The following is a 15,979-nucleotide window of genomic DNA, read 5'->3' on the forward strand; positions in this document are numbered from 1 at the left end:
GGTGAAAATATGAGGAGATGTCTGCTGCTGCTGCTGCTGCTGCTAAGTCGCTTCACTCGGGTCCGACTCTGTGCAACCCCATAGATGGCAGCCCACCAGGCTCCCCCGTCCCTGGGATTCTCCAGGCAAGAGCACTGGAGTGGGTGCATTTCCTTCTCCAATGCATGAATATGAAAAGTGAAGTCGCTCAGTCATGTCCGACTCTTAGTGACCCCATGGACTGCAGCCTACCAGGCTCCTCCGTCCATGGGAGTTTCCAGGCACGAGTACTGGAGTGGGGTGCCATCGCCTTCTCCGTCATGGAGATGTCTAGTGATAAATAAATACAAATAGATATATAAATACAAATATAGATACAAATAAAAAGAAAATTTTAATACAATGTAAAGTCTATGATAAAAGAAATGCAGGGTACTATGGGAACACATAAATTGGCATGTAAACTTTAGAATGTTAGAACATTCCTGTTGAGATGATTGTCTATTCTAGGATGGTGGCAGTGGATACAGAGACGAAGGCCCTACACAACACAGTGGTATAAAATTTTCTGACGACTGATTGGATGGAGGAGGGTGGAGTCAAAAGATTCTTTGGGGGGAATCTTAAAGTATTCAGATTAATGTATTAATTTATACATTTGTTATGCATATAAGGGTAAAATAAAGGTCAGGTTTGAAAAATACTGTTAGGTATAAACATTACTGCAGCAAGTTTTATGGCACTGTTCTGTCACTATGAAAAAGTCAATGTTAGTATATAATGCTTACGCAACACTGGACTACAGAACCCTGCTGTTTTGCAGAACTTATGAGAGTAGTTTCATGGAACACACACTGGGAGAAATTGCTCTCCATAAAAAAAATTTCTTCCTTTCTGCTTCTGCAACTCTCAGTACCTCAGTGCACAGTCTCACCAACTCTATTCAATTCTTTATGGCTATCTTCTATCCCTTTGCACCAGGGTTCCCAACCTCCTGGATATAATGCCTGATGATCTGAGGTGGAGCTGATGTATTAATAATGTGCACAGTAAATGTGATGAACTTGAATGATCCTAAAACCATCCCCCCTACGCTCTCCAGTCTATGGAGAAATTGTGTTTCATGATAACAGCCCCTGGGGTCAAAAAGGTTAGGAACCACTGCCTTACACAGCACACATATTCAGTTAGGTTACTTTCAACTGGGTGAAGCTGAAGAGAAAAAAGATTCCCTGGGAACTCATAAGGGGTGTCCCAAAAAACATTAAAAGAAAAATTTTATTCTGAACCAGTGACCGGTAAATCAATATAAGGGGATCCAGGAGTTGGTGATGGACAGGGAGGCCTGGCGTGCTGCAATTCATGGGGTTGTGAAGAGTCGGACACGACTGAGCAACTGATGAACTGAACTGACCCACAGGTAAATCACAATATAGTATTAATCTGTCACTATCTACAAATGCTAATAAATAAATTTCCATTTCAGTAAGACAACTGAAAATAACAGGCTCATTAGAGATAATGACGTGGAGAATTCAATGGACTGTACAGTCCATGGAGGGTCACAGTCAGACACGACAGAGCAACTTTCACTTTCATTAAAGACTCTTTTCAATTGAAGGATAATTGCTTTACAGAATTTTGTTGTTTTCTGTCAAACCTCAACATCAATCAGCCATGAACTGAAGTTGCTCAGTTGTGTCCAACTCTTCGCGACCCCCATCAAGCTCCTCCATCCATGGGATTTTCCAGGCAGCAGTACTGGAGTGGGGTGCCATTTCCTTCTCCAGAGGACCTTCCTCACCCAGGGATCAAACCTGGGTCTCCGGCGTTGTAGGCAGACGCTTTACGGGAACTGCTTTGTTGCTGTTTAGCTGCTAGGTTGTCTGACTCCTCTGCTACCCCATGGACCGCAGCCTGCCTGACTCCGTCCATGGGATTTCCCAAGCAAGAATACTGGAGTGGGTTGCCTTTTCTTCTCAAGAACTGCTTAAAAGGACAGAAACTTCTGATCTTAATGTTCTCTGTGCTAGTAACTGCATGGCTTCACAAACCTAGGCACAGAAAAGCTGTGCATATTTAAAAACAGAGAAAACCAAATGTACAAATTCCTAGACACCAGGGAGAGTAACCAAATTAGTTTACAGTGCTCAGAAACATAAACCATGTGTTACTGAAAATCTGATTCTAAAATATTAAGTTTGGTATGTTCAAAAGGTATATTTCAGGATACTCTAAAAACTGACACCTTTAACACCAGGCAATCACTGAATAAAAGTGTGTTGCTAGTTTTTTGTGTGCAATGTCCCTAGTGATGTCAAAAAAAAAAAGACATTCTTTCATTTTGTTTTCAATATATTAAAAAGCAACATAGTACAAATGCTGTAGTTAATATTAAAAAGGACTCAAATTTTACAAGGAATTAATTTTTATAAACAAGTTCTACAATGAAAGGGAAACAGCATCTTGATACATAAAAGTGTTGCTAAACAAGATTTAAAAATTTTTAAATCATTAGACTAAATTCTTTCAAATTCAAACAAAAACAAAAGGCAACCTGTACACTATCCATAATAAAATGTGTCCCTGTACACTTGTCCTGGATACAATGTTAAAATTTTCAAAGTTTGAGTCAGAGAGGCAGTACTTTAAAAAGTACATTTTCAGTAAAACATTTTACCATTTATCCAACTATGCATTTATATTTTTGTTCTTCCAGAAATAGGGGATTTATATTAACACTGTATTTTTACTGTAAAAAAATACATTTAGTGATATTTAACTTCCTGAGTGGCTTCAGTCCTACATCGATTTAATTAGCAAATTCTAAAATTTTACAACGAAATAGCATGTCTTAGATGTACACTTCTATGCTCAAGATCATGTCACAGAACTTAAACTTAAGTTCTCTGAGAAGTTAAATATGGTTTATCCCCAAACTTTATCAAAAAGCTTTCTCATATGTTAGTAAAATGAATCACTGAAGTTAAACATTTTCTTATTAACAAAATACTGAGTCAGTTCTGACTATCAACTTGAATATTTTTCATTATATACACCAAAAATCTGATTCACCACCAAGAAGCTTCTTGCAATACAAAAAAATAATTAAAATATTTTCTTTGTAATACAACTAATCCATATAATACATCCTTTAGTCAATTGTCTAAAATGATTAGGAACTGTGGTACTTTCTTTTGCATAAAACCCTTTCCTCTTTTTAAAACCCTGAGGTGAAAGGCTATGAATGTAATGAAACTAGAACCACAATTCTTCTCATGTCTGTATTGAATTGCTATTGAGTTTTAAAATTTTTACAAAGAAATGTGGCAACTTGTAAAGCTGCTCTATAGTTTAAGAAAACATTCTCAGAAACAACTTAACAAAAAGGACCTAAAATGACCCTATGAAAAATCCTTATAACACTTGTTAGTGTCGAGATGAGCGCCATTTTCCATTTCTACCACTGTCTCTTCTGTTATCATAGTCATGGCTCCAGCCATCGTGATTCCTGTCTTCATAGAAAAAATCATCTCTGTTTCCTCTATAATGATGGTCAGACAGATCACTGTAACGCTGTTCACGGCTGTAATGTCTATCCATCACGTAGGGATGAGAATTCAGTCTGACTTTTCTCTGTGATGATGGTGTATCTTGGCGCCACTGGGAGCTTGAAGACTGGTTAAAAGTATGATTATGTGACTGAACTGATGGGGAAAATCCTGACTGATCCAGATGTGGAGAACCAAATTTCCCTCCATATGACATCTGTCTCAAAACATTGTTCATCTGAGTGAAGAGAAAAAGAAGAAAATGTTAAGCACAAATATTTCTAGGTATCAAAGGCAACAGCTATCTAGCCCATGGTTAAACACAATAATGGAAAAGCAAAATCATTCTTGCCTATCTGAATTTTAAGTTAAACACAACTAAAAATAGTAGAAATGGTGAGTGAAATGGACTAGTAAGGAGAAAAACAGAGGTAAGTACTAAGTGACTAGATCACTGGTTCTCAAATTCTGCCTGAGGGAAGATATTAGACAATGATGATTTTTTTTAATGGTTTATAGCAAAATGAAAAAAACACATTTATAAAAGTTCATATCCCTTTATACTAATTTCTCAATTTAATTTTATTTCACTCTTGTATTTTATTCTGCAGACTGTGAAATACACAAGTCTAAGTACCATGAGCCAAGACTGTGATTTGGGCAAAGAAAATAAAAAGAAAGAAATGTAAGAAAAAGAATACAATGAAAGATTTGGAGACCGATCAAAGAAACAGCAAAGATATCTAAGATTTTATTACTGGTGATATTATTACAGAAAAAAATGGAAAGTTCACAAGGAAAGGGATCTAGAAGATGCCAGTATATTACGGTATTAAGTATTAAAGACAGTATATGATAGAAATTACTCAGCATAGGTTACAAGAACATCAGAGAATGCATTTCCAATACTTGCAACACACACACCAACAATGGTTAAAGAAAAATAATACAAATGTGAGAAGCAGCTCTTCTATTTATCTTTGATCTTATAAATATGTATTTCAGCCCAGTGAAAACTGAAATCTACAAAGACCATGCTAGTCTAACTAAAATTTAAGAAGTTAAAAAAGAATTTTAACTAAGTATAATTTTTCTTTTTTAGCAACTCAAGTTGAATAATCAGCTTACCACTGCTTGTCTCTGAAAATTTTCTGAAGACGAGAAAGATCTTTGAATTGTCTGTGCTGATGGAGTCATGTTATCCACCGTCCTTTCATGAAAAGTGAAAAATAAGAAAACCAACATATAATCATTCATTCAACAAATAAACATGTCAATCATGAGTAAGACACAGTCTTCAAAGATAGGAATCAATAAGACCAACAAGGTATCTGCTCTCTCAAGGAGCCAGGGGTAAGGATTCAGACAATAAGAGAATTTCACATGGTTATAAAGACACAGTAAAATACAACTATATAAGTTGAGGTGACAGAGAGGGGATTCTATTTTAGCCTGACTGGTCAGGAATGGCCCTTCTAAAAAGGAAGTATTTGAAGTGAGAGCTGAACAAGATTACCTGAAGACAACACATTCCGGCTGAGGGAAGGGCTGGAGCAAACTATAGTCTGTGGGCCAAACCCAGTTTGTACAAAGCTTTATTGGAACACGGCCAACCTCTTTTGTTTTTGTGTGGTGCTACAATGGCAGAAGAAACTAGTTCTTTATAGGAAAAAAAAAAAAAAAAAAAAAAAAAAAACCCTGTCAATTTACAGGAAAAAAAAAAAAAAATTTGTCAATCCCTGGGCCAATAGTGCGAAGGCCTAGACCGAGCACTAAAATGAAAAGGATTTGATCAATTAGACATAATAGGTGAAGAAAATAGAAGAAAAGGATAAAATCTAGGGCTATACCCTGGCGGTCCAGTGGTTAGGACTCCACGCTCTCACTGCCGAGGGCCTGGCTTCGATCCCTGGGTTGGGAAGATCCCCTGGAGAAGGGAACAACACTCACTCCAGTATTCTTGCCTGGAGAATTTCATGGACAGAGAAGCCTGGTAGGCTATAGTCCATTGGGTTACAAAGAGTCAGACATGACTGAGTGACTTTCAAAGAAAAGAATTACTGAGACAGGAAAGAATAATAGGCTTTGGGGAATAAGGAATTCTATAACATAAACAGAATATTAATCTTAAGGACTTAAACCTTATTCCTCACTTCCTATCCTAAGAGGTAACTTGCTCTACAGAAAAGCTCAGAAAAGGTTTTAATTTTATTTTAAAATACACCATTGGAATCAAACCACCAATTGATTTATCTTATAGTTTAGATCTTTTTATTTAGGGTTCTTTTTTCTTACTTTTCTAAAGCAGAACTGATTTTACTTATACTCTACAAAGCAAGCTATTTACACATTTGTTCATTCATTCCACTGAGCACACGGATCTCAGGTCCCTGATCAGGAATCAAACCCATGCCCGCTGCAGTGTAAGGGCAAAGTCTTAACCACTGGACCACCAGGGAAGTCTCATATTCTGTTTTCTTATGTGTCTGCATGCCAAGGGGAAAAAAAGTATAATTTTACTTGTAGAGAGTATAAAAATCAGGTACACACTAACACTTGATTATAACTATTTACTTGTGTATTTTCCCCCCCAAGAATTTCTAAGATGGGTTAAAAACTTTTTTTCCCCCCTCCATCTAAGATAACTTACAAGTTTCTATCATAGTGGTTAGAGATGCTTCAAATTCCAACTGTACTGAAAAGCATTTAAACACAATTTCAGCTGGCAAGAAGAGCATACCCTTCCAGATTACGGCTTTCTTAGAATTTCACCTTCCAGACTCTTCATATTCATTCACCCACTTCTCTTCAGCTCCTGGCACCACCTTAATCCAAACTATCAACTCAACTGCAACAGCTTCCTTGCTTCTAATACCAATATTTTGCTACCAACAGACTCCTAATTGGTCTATTTTCACCCCTGTCTCCTTCAGTCCATCCTCTCCCAGTGCAACCAAGTAACTCACTAAAATACAAACCTGTTCCTTTTACTATCCTACCAAAAATGTTTCAGTGTCTTCCTACTGTTCTTAAGGTGAAATTCCAAAATCCTAATTATGACATATAAGACAGACCCTATGCCATCTGGCCTCTGTTTACTCTGACAAGATCAACTACTACTCTCCATTTTTCATTCATTATGATCTAGGTACACTGGCCTCTCTCAGGTCCTCATTCACTTATCTCTCCTTATAAAACTTTCTAAACACTTCCTACTCATATCATGGTGGGTGTGCTCAATCACACTGCCTCGGTTTGAAAACAAGCTCAATGCTTATGAGCAGCTCATACTTGAGCAAGTTAACCTCCAACCCTTATTTTCTTCATACGTAAGGCAGAGATAATTCTTACCTCTTAAGACTGCTGTGAGGGATAAATGAGACCATAAATACAAAGGACTTGGTGACAAATCTGACAGGTGACAGGATTTTTTAACTCTTTCTTGAATGAAGCCCATTATGATTGATAAATTGCTCTAAGGACATACCAGGAAAAAACTATCCCTAGTAAAAAATCAGCCTCCCCAAAGAAAACTATTTAAGTAGATACAAATATGGTACCTTTTCTAATCCTTAGTAACTAAAAGGGATTTTAGAGATCATCTGAATCAACTTTTTTTCCTTACAAATGGAAAGATAGGGCCAGAGACTAGCTCACGATTACACAATTATTAAGAGACATATTTAGAATCCAGCCTTATGAACTCTTAGCCTGTTTACTAATAGGTATTTTTAATCTGAAAGTAACAACCAATTAGTGGTCATAGAACTAAACTGAATTTAAAAAAATAAAACAGAAAACAGAGGGTAGTACAAATAGCAAGGGTTAAGTAATGTTTTGAGAAATTCTGTGTCAGTATATACATGTATGTGGGTTTGGGTATATGTATTTACAATGAACATAGTTATACATGTATTTATTTTAAGGGAACTATATACAATGGGCATACAGTCCCCAAGGAATAGATACTATGTGTAACTATAATCCAAAATAGCAAATACAGCAGCAGAAAAAAGAGGTAGGAGCATAATGAAGGAAGCCAATCACTCATGTATTTTTTGAGATCACAACCTAAAAAAAAATTTCTGATGAATGATTTTTAAAATAGGTGCAAAACATTACCTGCTAGGAGATGTGGAAGTAGGGCTTGAATTTCCAACATGATGCTGGGGATAGGACAAACTGACCTCCTGTGAGGCATGGCTACTTCCTAAATGAAACAATTTGAGAAATTCTTATTGTTAGAAAGTTTAATTTGAAACTTTGTATTCCTCAGCCCAATCATTCCAAAACAGGTGGACATAACTTAAGGTGAAAACCTCAAATTTCAGTAAATCACTTTATAGTTCATCAGAGTGAAAACTAAGTGTTTAATACCAGATATATTTAAAACAAAGGGTTACAAATAAGGTACTACCCAATGTACAACAGACAATGTATAAACACCCAATTTGGCCATAGTACTCTGATCCCCACACTAAACTGTAAAACTGAATACAAGGAAAGTTTCATCCTCACATGATCTCACATCAAAATTTGTAAAAGTAAATTACAAAACAGTCAGGAAGACTTTCAGGAAATAATCTTTGTGCTTTTAGAGCATGAAACCAAAATCAGTCATTCTAACAATGAAGGTTTATGTTCTTTTCACCAACCCAAATTGAAATTTTAACTCTCTTGAAAATTACCACTTTCAAAATCCATACTGTCAATGTTACCCATTTTTAGCGATATATAGTTTACTGTTTATAAAGCTTAAAGCATTTTCACCCAAAAAGAGGTTCTCAAAAAAAGAGGTTCTCTAAAACTGAATAACAAAATTAAAAACAAAAAACAAAGCAGTGAACAATCTCTCTCCCCAAATCATCAGTAAATAGTTACCTGCTCTAAACTGAATCTTGATAGGCCTTCCAAAAAGTTTGATTCCATTAAGCAGATTCATGGCGTAAGGAACAGATACTTCATGTTTGAAATTCACAAAGGCAAACTGCTTCGGTTTACCATCCTTGTCTTTTGGAATTTTCACTTTAATTACTGGACCAGCCTACAGACACAAAAAAGTGTTCAGAATTTCAGTAAGGCAGTTTCAGAAAATACTCAAATGTTACGAAGTTTATAATGTAACCATGGACTCTTAAAAACCGGATACACAGGGATTTCCCTCACGGTTAAAGATCCTATAGATTATAACTGAAAATTAGGTTAACTTACTTCGGGGGAGGGAGCCCATAATGAACTGGAAACCCAATCACTGAATTTACACTTCACTGCCCTTTATGACTTTAACGTCGAGGCCAACACCCATCGTTTTCCCACTTTGTGCAAATTAACGTTTATCAAGAGCAAGAGAAAGTTTACTTGGGCTAAAAGTTCACTTTTGCATCGATCAATCAAACCATTACCAGCTGTTGGAGGGTACAACTGGAGGGAACAAGTTTAGTACGTTTTAATAAAGATCTTAATACAGAAACACTACAATGCCGCTTTCCTACGGAGTCTAAGCTTTTTCTATGGAGTCTTTCCTTATGAGTCTGTCTTTGCTGCAACTTCGTAAGAAACTTAAGTGGAAAATGGATACCACAAACAAATTGAAATAAAATTCACAAGCAGACGATGAGAAAAGGAGGAAAAGTACGGCTCAACGAAGGACCCATACGTTTGAGGCCCCTTAAAGAGCCTGAATCTTTACCATAGGAATGCCCGATTGAGAACCCACCACCACCTTTAGTCTTCACTTTGGCCTGAACTAATTAGGGTTCTTCTCAGAAAGCCACACGCAGCGAGCGCCTCCCTTTCTAAGCGTGACCCCCGCCTCCAGCCCGCCCACCTGTCAGGCTGCCGGGACGCACCAGGATCCCGCTTCCGCCAAGGAAGCGCGGAAAGCCGTTGGGCCGGACCCTAGGCGGGCCGGAAAAGGAAAGGAAGAGGCTTATCCCAGCCGCTTACCTGGTGGAAAAGCTCGAAGAGGAGCTCCTCTGTCACTTTCGTTTCAAGGTTGCCCACAAAGAGAGTGCGATCCGCTTCGGCTGCCGCCGCCCCCATCTCAGCGTCGCCCCCTCCCGAAAAAGGCCGAAGGGTCGCCGCCGACGCACGCACTGCGCACTCTCAGAAACCCCCACGTCCTCGCGCACTCAGGCGTCACCGACGTAAACGTCAATCACGCCGGCTCTCCGCGGCGTTGACGTGCGCTGACGGACTGCGCATGCTCCGAGGAGAGAGAGCTGGGGGAAGGCTCCTGGTCGCCACTGCTGTAGCGATGGCTTCCTGTGAAGTCGTTCTGCGCTGTCGAGATCCGCTGAACTGATCTGCGGAGTCGCGAAGGGCCTACCTTGACCGAGAGACGTAACATTAGATACTACGGGAAGTGTTTGAAGATGGCGCAGAACTCTGTGTCCCTGTCCGCCGGCGATCGAAGGAGCCGGGTGGCTTACCTTAGCTCTTCTCACGGTGACCTCAGCTCGTCGGCCTTAGCGTTGGCTATGGTCTCCGGAGACAGCTTCCTCGTTACCAGGCCCGAGGCGATTCTTCCAGAGCCTGTTCCTCGATCCTCCGTGCGGCTGAACTTCCGGACCGAGAGCCGTCGGGCGCCTGGTGGCGGCCGAAGCCCGACCCGCTTTAACGAGGGAAGGGAAATGGAGGCGCGGAGCCGAAGCCGCCAGGCCAGATTCTCACCTTACCCGGGCCCTGCGGTGAAACTCGACCTTCTAAGAAGTGTCCTGCAACAGCGTCTGGAGGCACTTGGAGGAGTTATCGTAGCCCGTCTTTCAGCTTAAAACCAATACCTCTCTCGGCCCTTCAATTAGCGTGTAAACAAGGCCTCTCTCTAAAATACTTGGTGCAACCGAAGTCTTCTTTTTAGAGGGGCGTCTTTATTCTAGCCTAGCGCAAAAGAAAGTGTGTGCAGTTACTTGAGTCACAGGGTTTTAAATAGCCATGATGATTAGGTTGGAAGGGAGGAGGAGCGGAGATTTTATTGAGGTGGTCACAAAGCTGAGCTGATTGGCTCATCCTTCCCAGAGGTCAATAGTCCCTTTATCCTCCCAACAAAGAACCACATTTTTCTCGCTTTCCACAAGTCTTACGGACCTCCCTGGCAGATTCTCCCACTTTGAGACTTGTAATTCCGAGCTTCGTTAACTGCCTACCTTTCCACCTCAGGCTAATATTACCTTTACTTCTGTTGGTTTATTACTGGCATATCCTCCCATCTATGGTCCTACACTTAATCCTATCATTTTGTCCCTTACACTTCTTCATCCCCTTCCTTCATCTTTTCTTAAGGAATGTCTATAAACTTCACTCTGTACTACACTAAAGCAACAAAAGCAAAACCTAAACCTTACTGCCCCTTCAAATTTTTTAACGGATTTACGTTTCTTGATTTGCCAAAGGTTCCAAATTAATTTTTACACTGTCATTTTATTACTCACAGTCAATCCCAGCTTCCTTAATCTGAATCTTGTTCCCAAATAGGCAAAAATTGGAACAGTCTACAACTGTTAGGAAGCCGATCATGTATTCACTCTAGCATCTTCCTTAAACTTTCCTGTTTGTCTTTCCCATTCAAACATTAAATTATATTTGAAGATCTTCCCAGTGCTAAGCACTTTGGATGAACTTTTCCTAGCCCTGCTAACAAGGAGATGAAGCATACTTTGGATTTAGTGGCCAACAAATCACCAGGCTGGATTGTTCATTAGGTCAAGTGATGAAAATAACCCTAGTTGCCATGGCTTTCCGTAGTACTGCACTATCCTGGTTCTTCTCTTAACCTGGCTGACTACACTTTGAAAGTGAAAGTGTTGCTCAGCCACCCCGACTTTTTGCAACCTTTGGACTGTGTAACCCACTGGGTTCCTCTGTCCATGGAATTCTCCAGTCAGGAATACTGGAGTGGGTAGCCATTCCCTTCTTCAGGGGATCTTCCTGACCCAGGAATTGACCTGGGTCTCCCACGTTGTAGGCAGATTCTTTACCATCTGAGCCACCAGGAAAAACTACTCTTTAATCTGCTAATAATTTCGTCTTAATCATATATTCCCCAAGGTTTAAAGGGTGATATTGGGAGAAAATAAGTGGGTTTTGTAAGTGGCAAATCTTAAGCAGGTAAGAGTCTAGCTTTTTCCCAGTGGACTCTGGTCTATAATTCTGTTAGATAAAGCAAAATTACCACACACAAAACAGAATTGAATCGTGAAAACTACATTCTAAGAATTCTGACAAACCAAAGAGTGTCATTATGAGTGATTAATGTAGTGAGCGGTCTAGAAACCACCTCTTAAGAAAAATGTTTGACAGGGTAATAATAGCTACATTTTATTGAGTACTGTTTGCAAGACAGTGTGCTAGGGGCTTTTATTGTTTATTCAGATATTTATTGAGAACTTATTCTGTGCCTGCTACTACCTGTGTTAGGTATAGACTAAAGTGGTGAACGGGATAGATAAGGCCTCTGCTCTTATGGAGCTTTATATATGTCATTTAATTTTCATAACAGCCCATAACAAAAGTATTATATTTCATTGCTAAGTAACCAGGTATGAAGAATTGAAGTAAACTTTCCAAGGTCATGCAGCTAGGTAGAACCTTGAAGCCATTCAACCCAGGTTCCTCATTAGAATTAATGTAACACCAAAAAGGACTTGAGTGACTATTTTCTCAATTCTCCCAAAGATAGTATCTAACTAATGCTATTCTAGATAGCTGAAAAGAAGTTAGTTCATAATATATGGATTCCTTAGGCTGGATGTGGTTGAGAAAGAATCCCAAACCTATATGTGAAGAGTTTGGGGAAGAATAGTAAAATTAAGACTGAAGGTAAGAAGGATTTTCATAAAACTTAGAGATGCCTAATGGTGGAAAATACCACTTTACAAGATAATGAATTAACTGCCCAAAGTTCTCATAGAGGCTAAATTGTGTCAGTTTTGAAATCAGACTAGACAACTTCTTCAGTTCTTTCCCATTTGACCTCTAATTCTACACTTTAAATTAAAAACTTGATTAAAATTGAAAAGAGAGAACTAGGGGGCGAGAAGAGAAAAATGAAGTATGATACATATGATGACTATGTTTACTGTGCAAACCAGGGCACTTAGGAAGGAAAGGGTGGTGGGTATCAACTATGTTTATTTTAGCAAAGGCAAAAAAAAGGGCTGTCCTAGGCAGCCAGGTTGGGTCATATCACACTAGGAGATGCTACAGCATTAAATACACCTTTGAGGCATTTTCCTTAGCTTCAGGGGAAGAAGGCTGAGATTTGTGAAGGAAGGGACAAAAATGTGGCATAAATGTGCACAGAAGCATGCAAGAGGAACAGAACCCAGTGGACGTGACTTGGTTTCTGTTTGTTCTCACATAGGGTCATCAGAAGTAGGGCTTTGATTAAAAAATAGTGTACATGTGCCAGAAATAAAATGATGCAAAAATTTGTTTGATAAGAGTAGAACCTTGTTCACATAAATTCCACATCATTTTATTTATTTTTTTGGCCACACCACCAGACTTACGGGATCTGAGTTCCACGACCAGAGAGCAACCCTACACGCCCTGCAGTGGGAGTGCAGAGTCTTACTTAACCCCTGGACCACCGAGGAAGTCCCAGTGCTTCATAATTTTAAATCTAAGCTGATGAATGTCTAATTTCTCCTTGTTCTTAACATTTGCAAGTGTCCCAAGTTACAACATCTTTGTAGAGTCACAAAGACTGTGTTGTGGAAGCAAGGATGGATAGAAACCTCTTGAAATGATCTAAAGCAGGAACAACTAAGTTTCCCAAAAGCGGTCCATGTTATTAAAAATCCATATGTTGGTATACAGAATGACTTTTGGTATCACTGCCTGTGTAGCATGTTACCATTCTAAAATAGACGAATTTTCTAAGACAAAAAATAGTCCCTCAATATTCCATTGTTTTTAAAAAGCCATGGTAACTTTGTTTTTATAGACCTTTGTTTATTGTATCATACTAGGCAACTGACTAGTATGTGTTGAAGGTAAGTTCTATTAGTATATTTACTTCCTTTATTCATCAGCTCTAAAAGTCTTGAAGAGAATGACCATTTGGGGTACAGGAAAAGGAGCTGGATTTGGTACTAAGCCTAATTCTGAGAGGAGTAACTCAGCAGAAAGAAAAGAAAGTCCAATGGGAGGGAAGAGTAGGTAGACTTAATTTTGAGGCTTAGCTGTATTTCAAACAAAATTATGTCTTTTATTCCTTTGGTGAATCTATGCAGATCACACTCAAGTGCAACTTTTTTCTTTCCTATTTCCATAAGTGTGCATGCTAAGTCCCTTCAGTTGTGTCCAACTCTTTGTGACCCTGTAGACTGTAACCCACCAGGTTCCTCTTGTCCGTGGAATTCTCCAAGCAAGAACACTAGATTGCGTTGCCATTTCCTCCTCCAGGGGATTTTCTCAGGGGTTGAATCTGTCTCTTAAGTTTCTTGTGTTGGCAAGTGGGTTCTTTACCGCTAATGCCACCTGGGGATCCCATTTTCCATGAAAAGTACTCTTATTTCCCTAGCCAACCAATGTGTAAGTTTGAATGCCTATGACTCCATACTACCTATTTTCCTACCTTTATTGCCTGTGTCCATTCAATTGCAAAGTCCTGCTCCTCTTATTTTCACAATGTACTTACGTTAACATTTCTCTCTATATATCTCATCACCTGTACTATATTTACCTGAACATCTGTCCTGTTTTGTTTGCCCTGTTTCTCTGCATCCTAAATGTGTATAGCTGCAGACCAGTAAACTCAAAGCATATCTCTCTGATCCCACAGTTAAACTATAACTTTACAGTACTGACTGTAAATTACTCCAGTGCTTCCCATAGTATATCCCACAGAATCTGTATGAGAAATACAAGATGCTGTTTTGAAAAAAGACATAGAGTCAGTAAAATTGACAAGTGCATGTTTTATCACCTTCTTAGGGAGACATAATGTGTAATAACTTGTTAAAATTTCTGGTAATTCATTTGCAGGATCTTAGTTATCTGATTAGGGATCAAACCCATGCGCCCTGAATTGGAGGCTCAGAGTCTTAACCACTGGACCACGAGAGAAGTCCCTCAAGCCAGTGTCTTTATTCCACATGATTTCTGGTGCCTGTCTATGTCTTTGGCAAGTGGGTGGGAGAATGGAGGCAAGCATACTGCTGCAGATTCCCAGCCATGGAGGATCAAGACTGGCTTTGTTACTAAGGAAGGGCATTTAGGAATATCCCCTAATGTATATGCTGCTGCTGCTAAGTCACGTCAGTCGTATCTGACTCTGTGCAATCCCATAGACAGTAGCCCTCCAAGCTCTCCAGTCCCTGGGATTCTCCAGGCAAGAACACTAGAGTGGATTGCCATTTCCTTCTCCAGTGCATGAAAGTGAAAAGTGAAAGTAAAGTCACTCAGTCATGTCCAACTCTTTGCGACCCCATGGACTGCAGCCCACCAGGCTCCTCCATCCATGGGATTTTCCAGGCAAGAGTACTGGAGTGGGTCGCCAGTGCCTTCTCCCCTAGTGTATGTGGGTAGGTCCAATTATTAAGTATGCTAATAATGTACTGTTAAAAAAAGTTAGGGTTTGCCTGGCTTTTATTTCACTAGAATATCTGAAGGTAGCCCTACTTCACAATACACTTCTTCTGAATCAGAGGAGAAAAATAATTGTCTTCACCGTCTTGCCAATGAATACAGTAAGCTGCTGTCGGGTCTTTGTCTCCCCAAAGACCTGAGAGTAGCCGAAGCAATGAAGCTTTAAAAACTGTACGTTCTTTAAACTGACTTTTAAGACTTCCCATAATCTGACCAAACTATATTGCCAGTCTTCTTTCTTTTTTTTTTTTTTTTAAGTATTAAATGAATTTTATTTTATTTATTTTTTTTTTAATTTTATTTTATTTTTAAAATTTACATAACTGTATTAGATTTGCCAAATATCAAAATGAATCCGCCACAGGTATACATGTGTTCCCCATCCTGAACCCTCCTCCCTCCTCCCTCCCCATTCCATCCCTCTGGGTCGTCCCAGTGCACCAGCCCCAAGCATCCAGTATCGTGCATCGAACCTGGACTGGCATCTCATTTCATACATGATATTTTACATGTTTCAATGCCATTCTCCCAAATCTTCCCACCCTCTCCCTCTCCCACAGAGTCCATAAGACTGTTCTATACATCAGTGTCTCTTTTGCTGTCTCGTACACAGTGTTATTGTTACCATCTTTCTAAATTCCATATTCCTCCAGGTGGTTGCTGCTCTTATTTTGCCTCTATATCTATGCCTATCCTAATCCCTTTAACTAAATTGCTTGTCCTTCACATTTTCTGCCTGTTAAGTGTTCATCCATCCAGATTGGTTCAAGTTCTTTATTGTTGCAAAGGAACACACCCTTTTTAACCAGGTTAAGCAAAACATGGACTGTATTGACTCACAGAAGAGAAAAAGTGTG

The 15,979-nt window shown here is 39.3% G+C and overlaps 2 protein-coding genes across 3 annotated transcripts; one reads left to right on the forward strand and one right to left on the reverse strand.

The window, feature by feature from the left end:
- Positions 1–2,316: 2,316 nt before the first annotated feature.
- On the reverse strand, positions 2,317–9,729 carry RBM7 (RNA binding motif protein 7). 2 transcript variants are annotated; one of them, XM_025266862.3, is made up of 5 exons: positions 9,477–9,729; positions 8,412–8,574; positions 7,653–7,740; positions 4,659–4,740; positions 2,317–3,768 (listed from the first exon to the last, which is right to left on the reverse strand). In XM_025266862.3, exons 1-5 carry the CDS (start codon positions 9,570–9,572, stop codon positions 3,409–3,411), a joined length of 789 nt encoding a protein of 262 aa, XP_025122647.1. In that variant the 5' UTR covers positions 9,573–9,729; the 3' UTR covers positions 2,317–3,408. The 2 variants fall into 2 exon arrangements, with proteins under 2 accessions (XP_025122647.1, XP_025122648.1); XM_025266863.2 differs by lacking the exon at positions 9,477–9,729 and adding an exon at positions 9,220–9,346.
- A 124-nt stretch (positions 9,730–9,853) lies between these two features.
- C16H11orf71 (chromosome 16 C11orf71 homolog) lies at positions 9,854–10,361 on the forward strand. Its single transcript, XM_006079233.4, has one exon. The coding sequence runs from the start codon at positions 9,905–9,907 to the stop codon at positions 10,301–10,303; it is 399 nt and encodes a 132-aa protein (XP_006079295.1). The 5' UTR covers positions 9,854–9,904; the 3' UTR covers positions 10,304–10,361.
- The last annotated feature ends 5,618 nt before the right edge of the window (positions 10,362–15,979 follow it).

This window comes from Bubalus bubalis, chromosome 16 (genome assembly GCF_019923935.1).
Source record: "Bubalus bubalis isolate 160015118507 breed Murrah chromosome 16, NDDB_SH_1, whole genome shotgun sequence".
Classification (NCBI taxonomy): Eukaryota; Metazoa; Chordata; class Mammalia; order Artiodactyla; family Bovidae; genus Bubalus; species Bubalus bubalis.

Excerpts from the sequence above, each read along its gene's own strand:
- RBM7 (XM_025266862.3), bottom strand. The coding sequence starts at position 9,572 with ATGGGGGCGGCGGCAGCCGAAGCGGATCGCACTCTCTTTGTGGGCAAC. Across the intron at positions 8,575-9,476 it reads TCTTCGAGCTTTTCCACCAG|GCTGGTCCAGTAATTAAAGT; the intron begins GTAAGCGGCTGG and ends TTGTGTCTGTAG. Across the intron at positions 3,769-4,658 it reads ATTTTCAGAGACAAGCAGTG|ATGAACAATGTTTTGAGACA; the intron begins GTAAGCTGATTA and ends CTCTTCACTCAG.
- C16H11orf71 (XM_006079233.4), top strand. The coding sequence starts at position 9,905 with ATGGCGCAGAACTCTGTGTCCCTGTCCGCCGGCGATCGAAGGAGCCGG.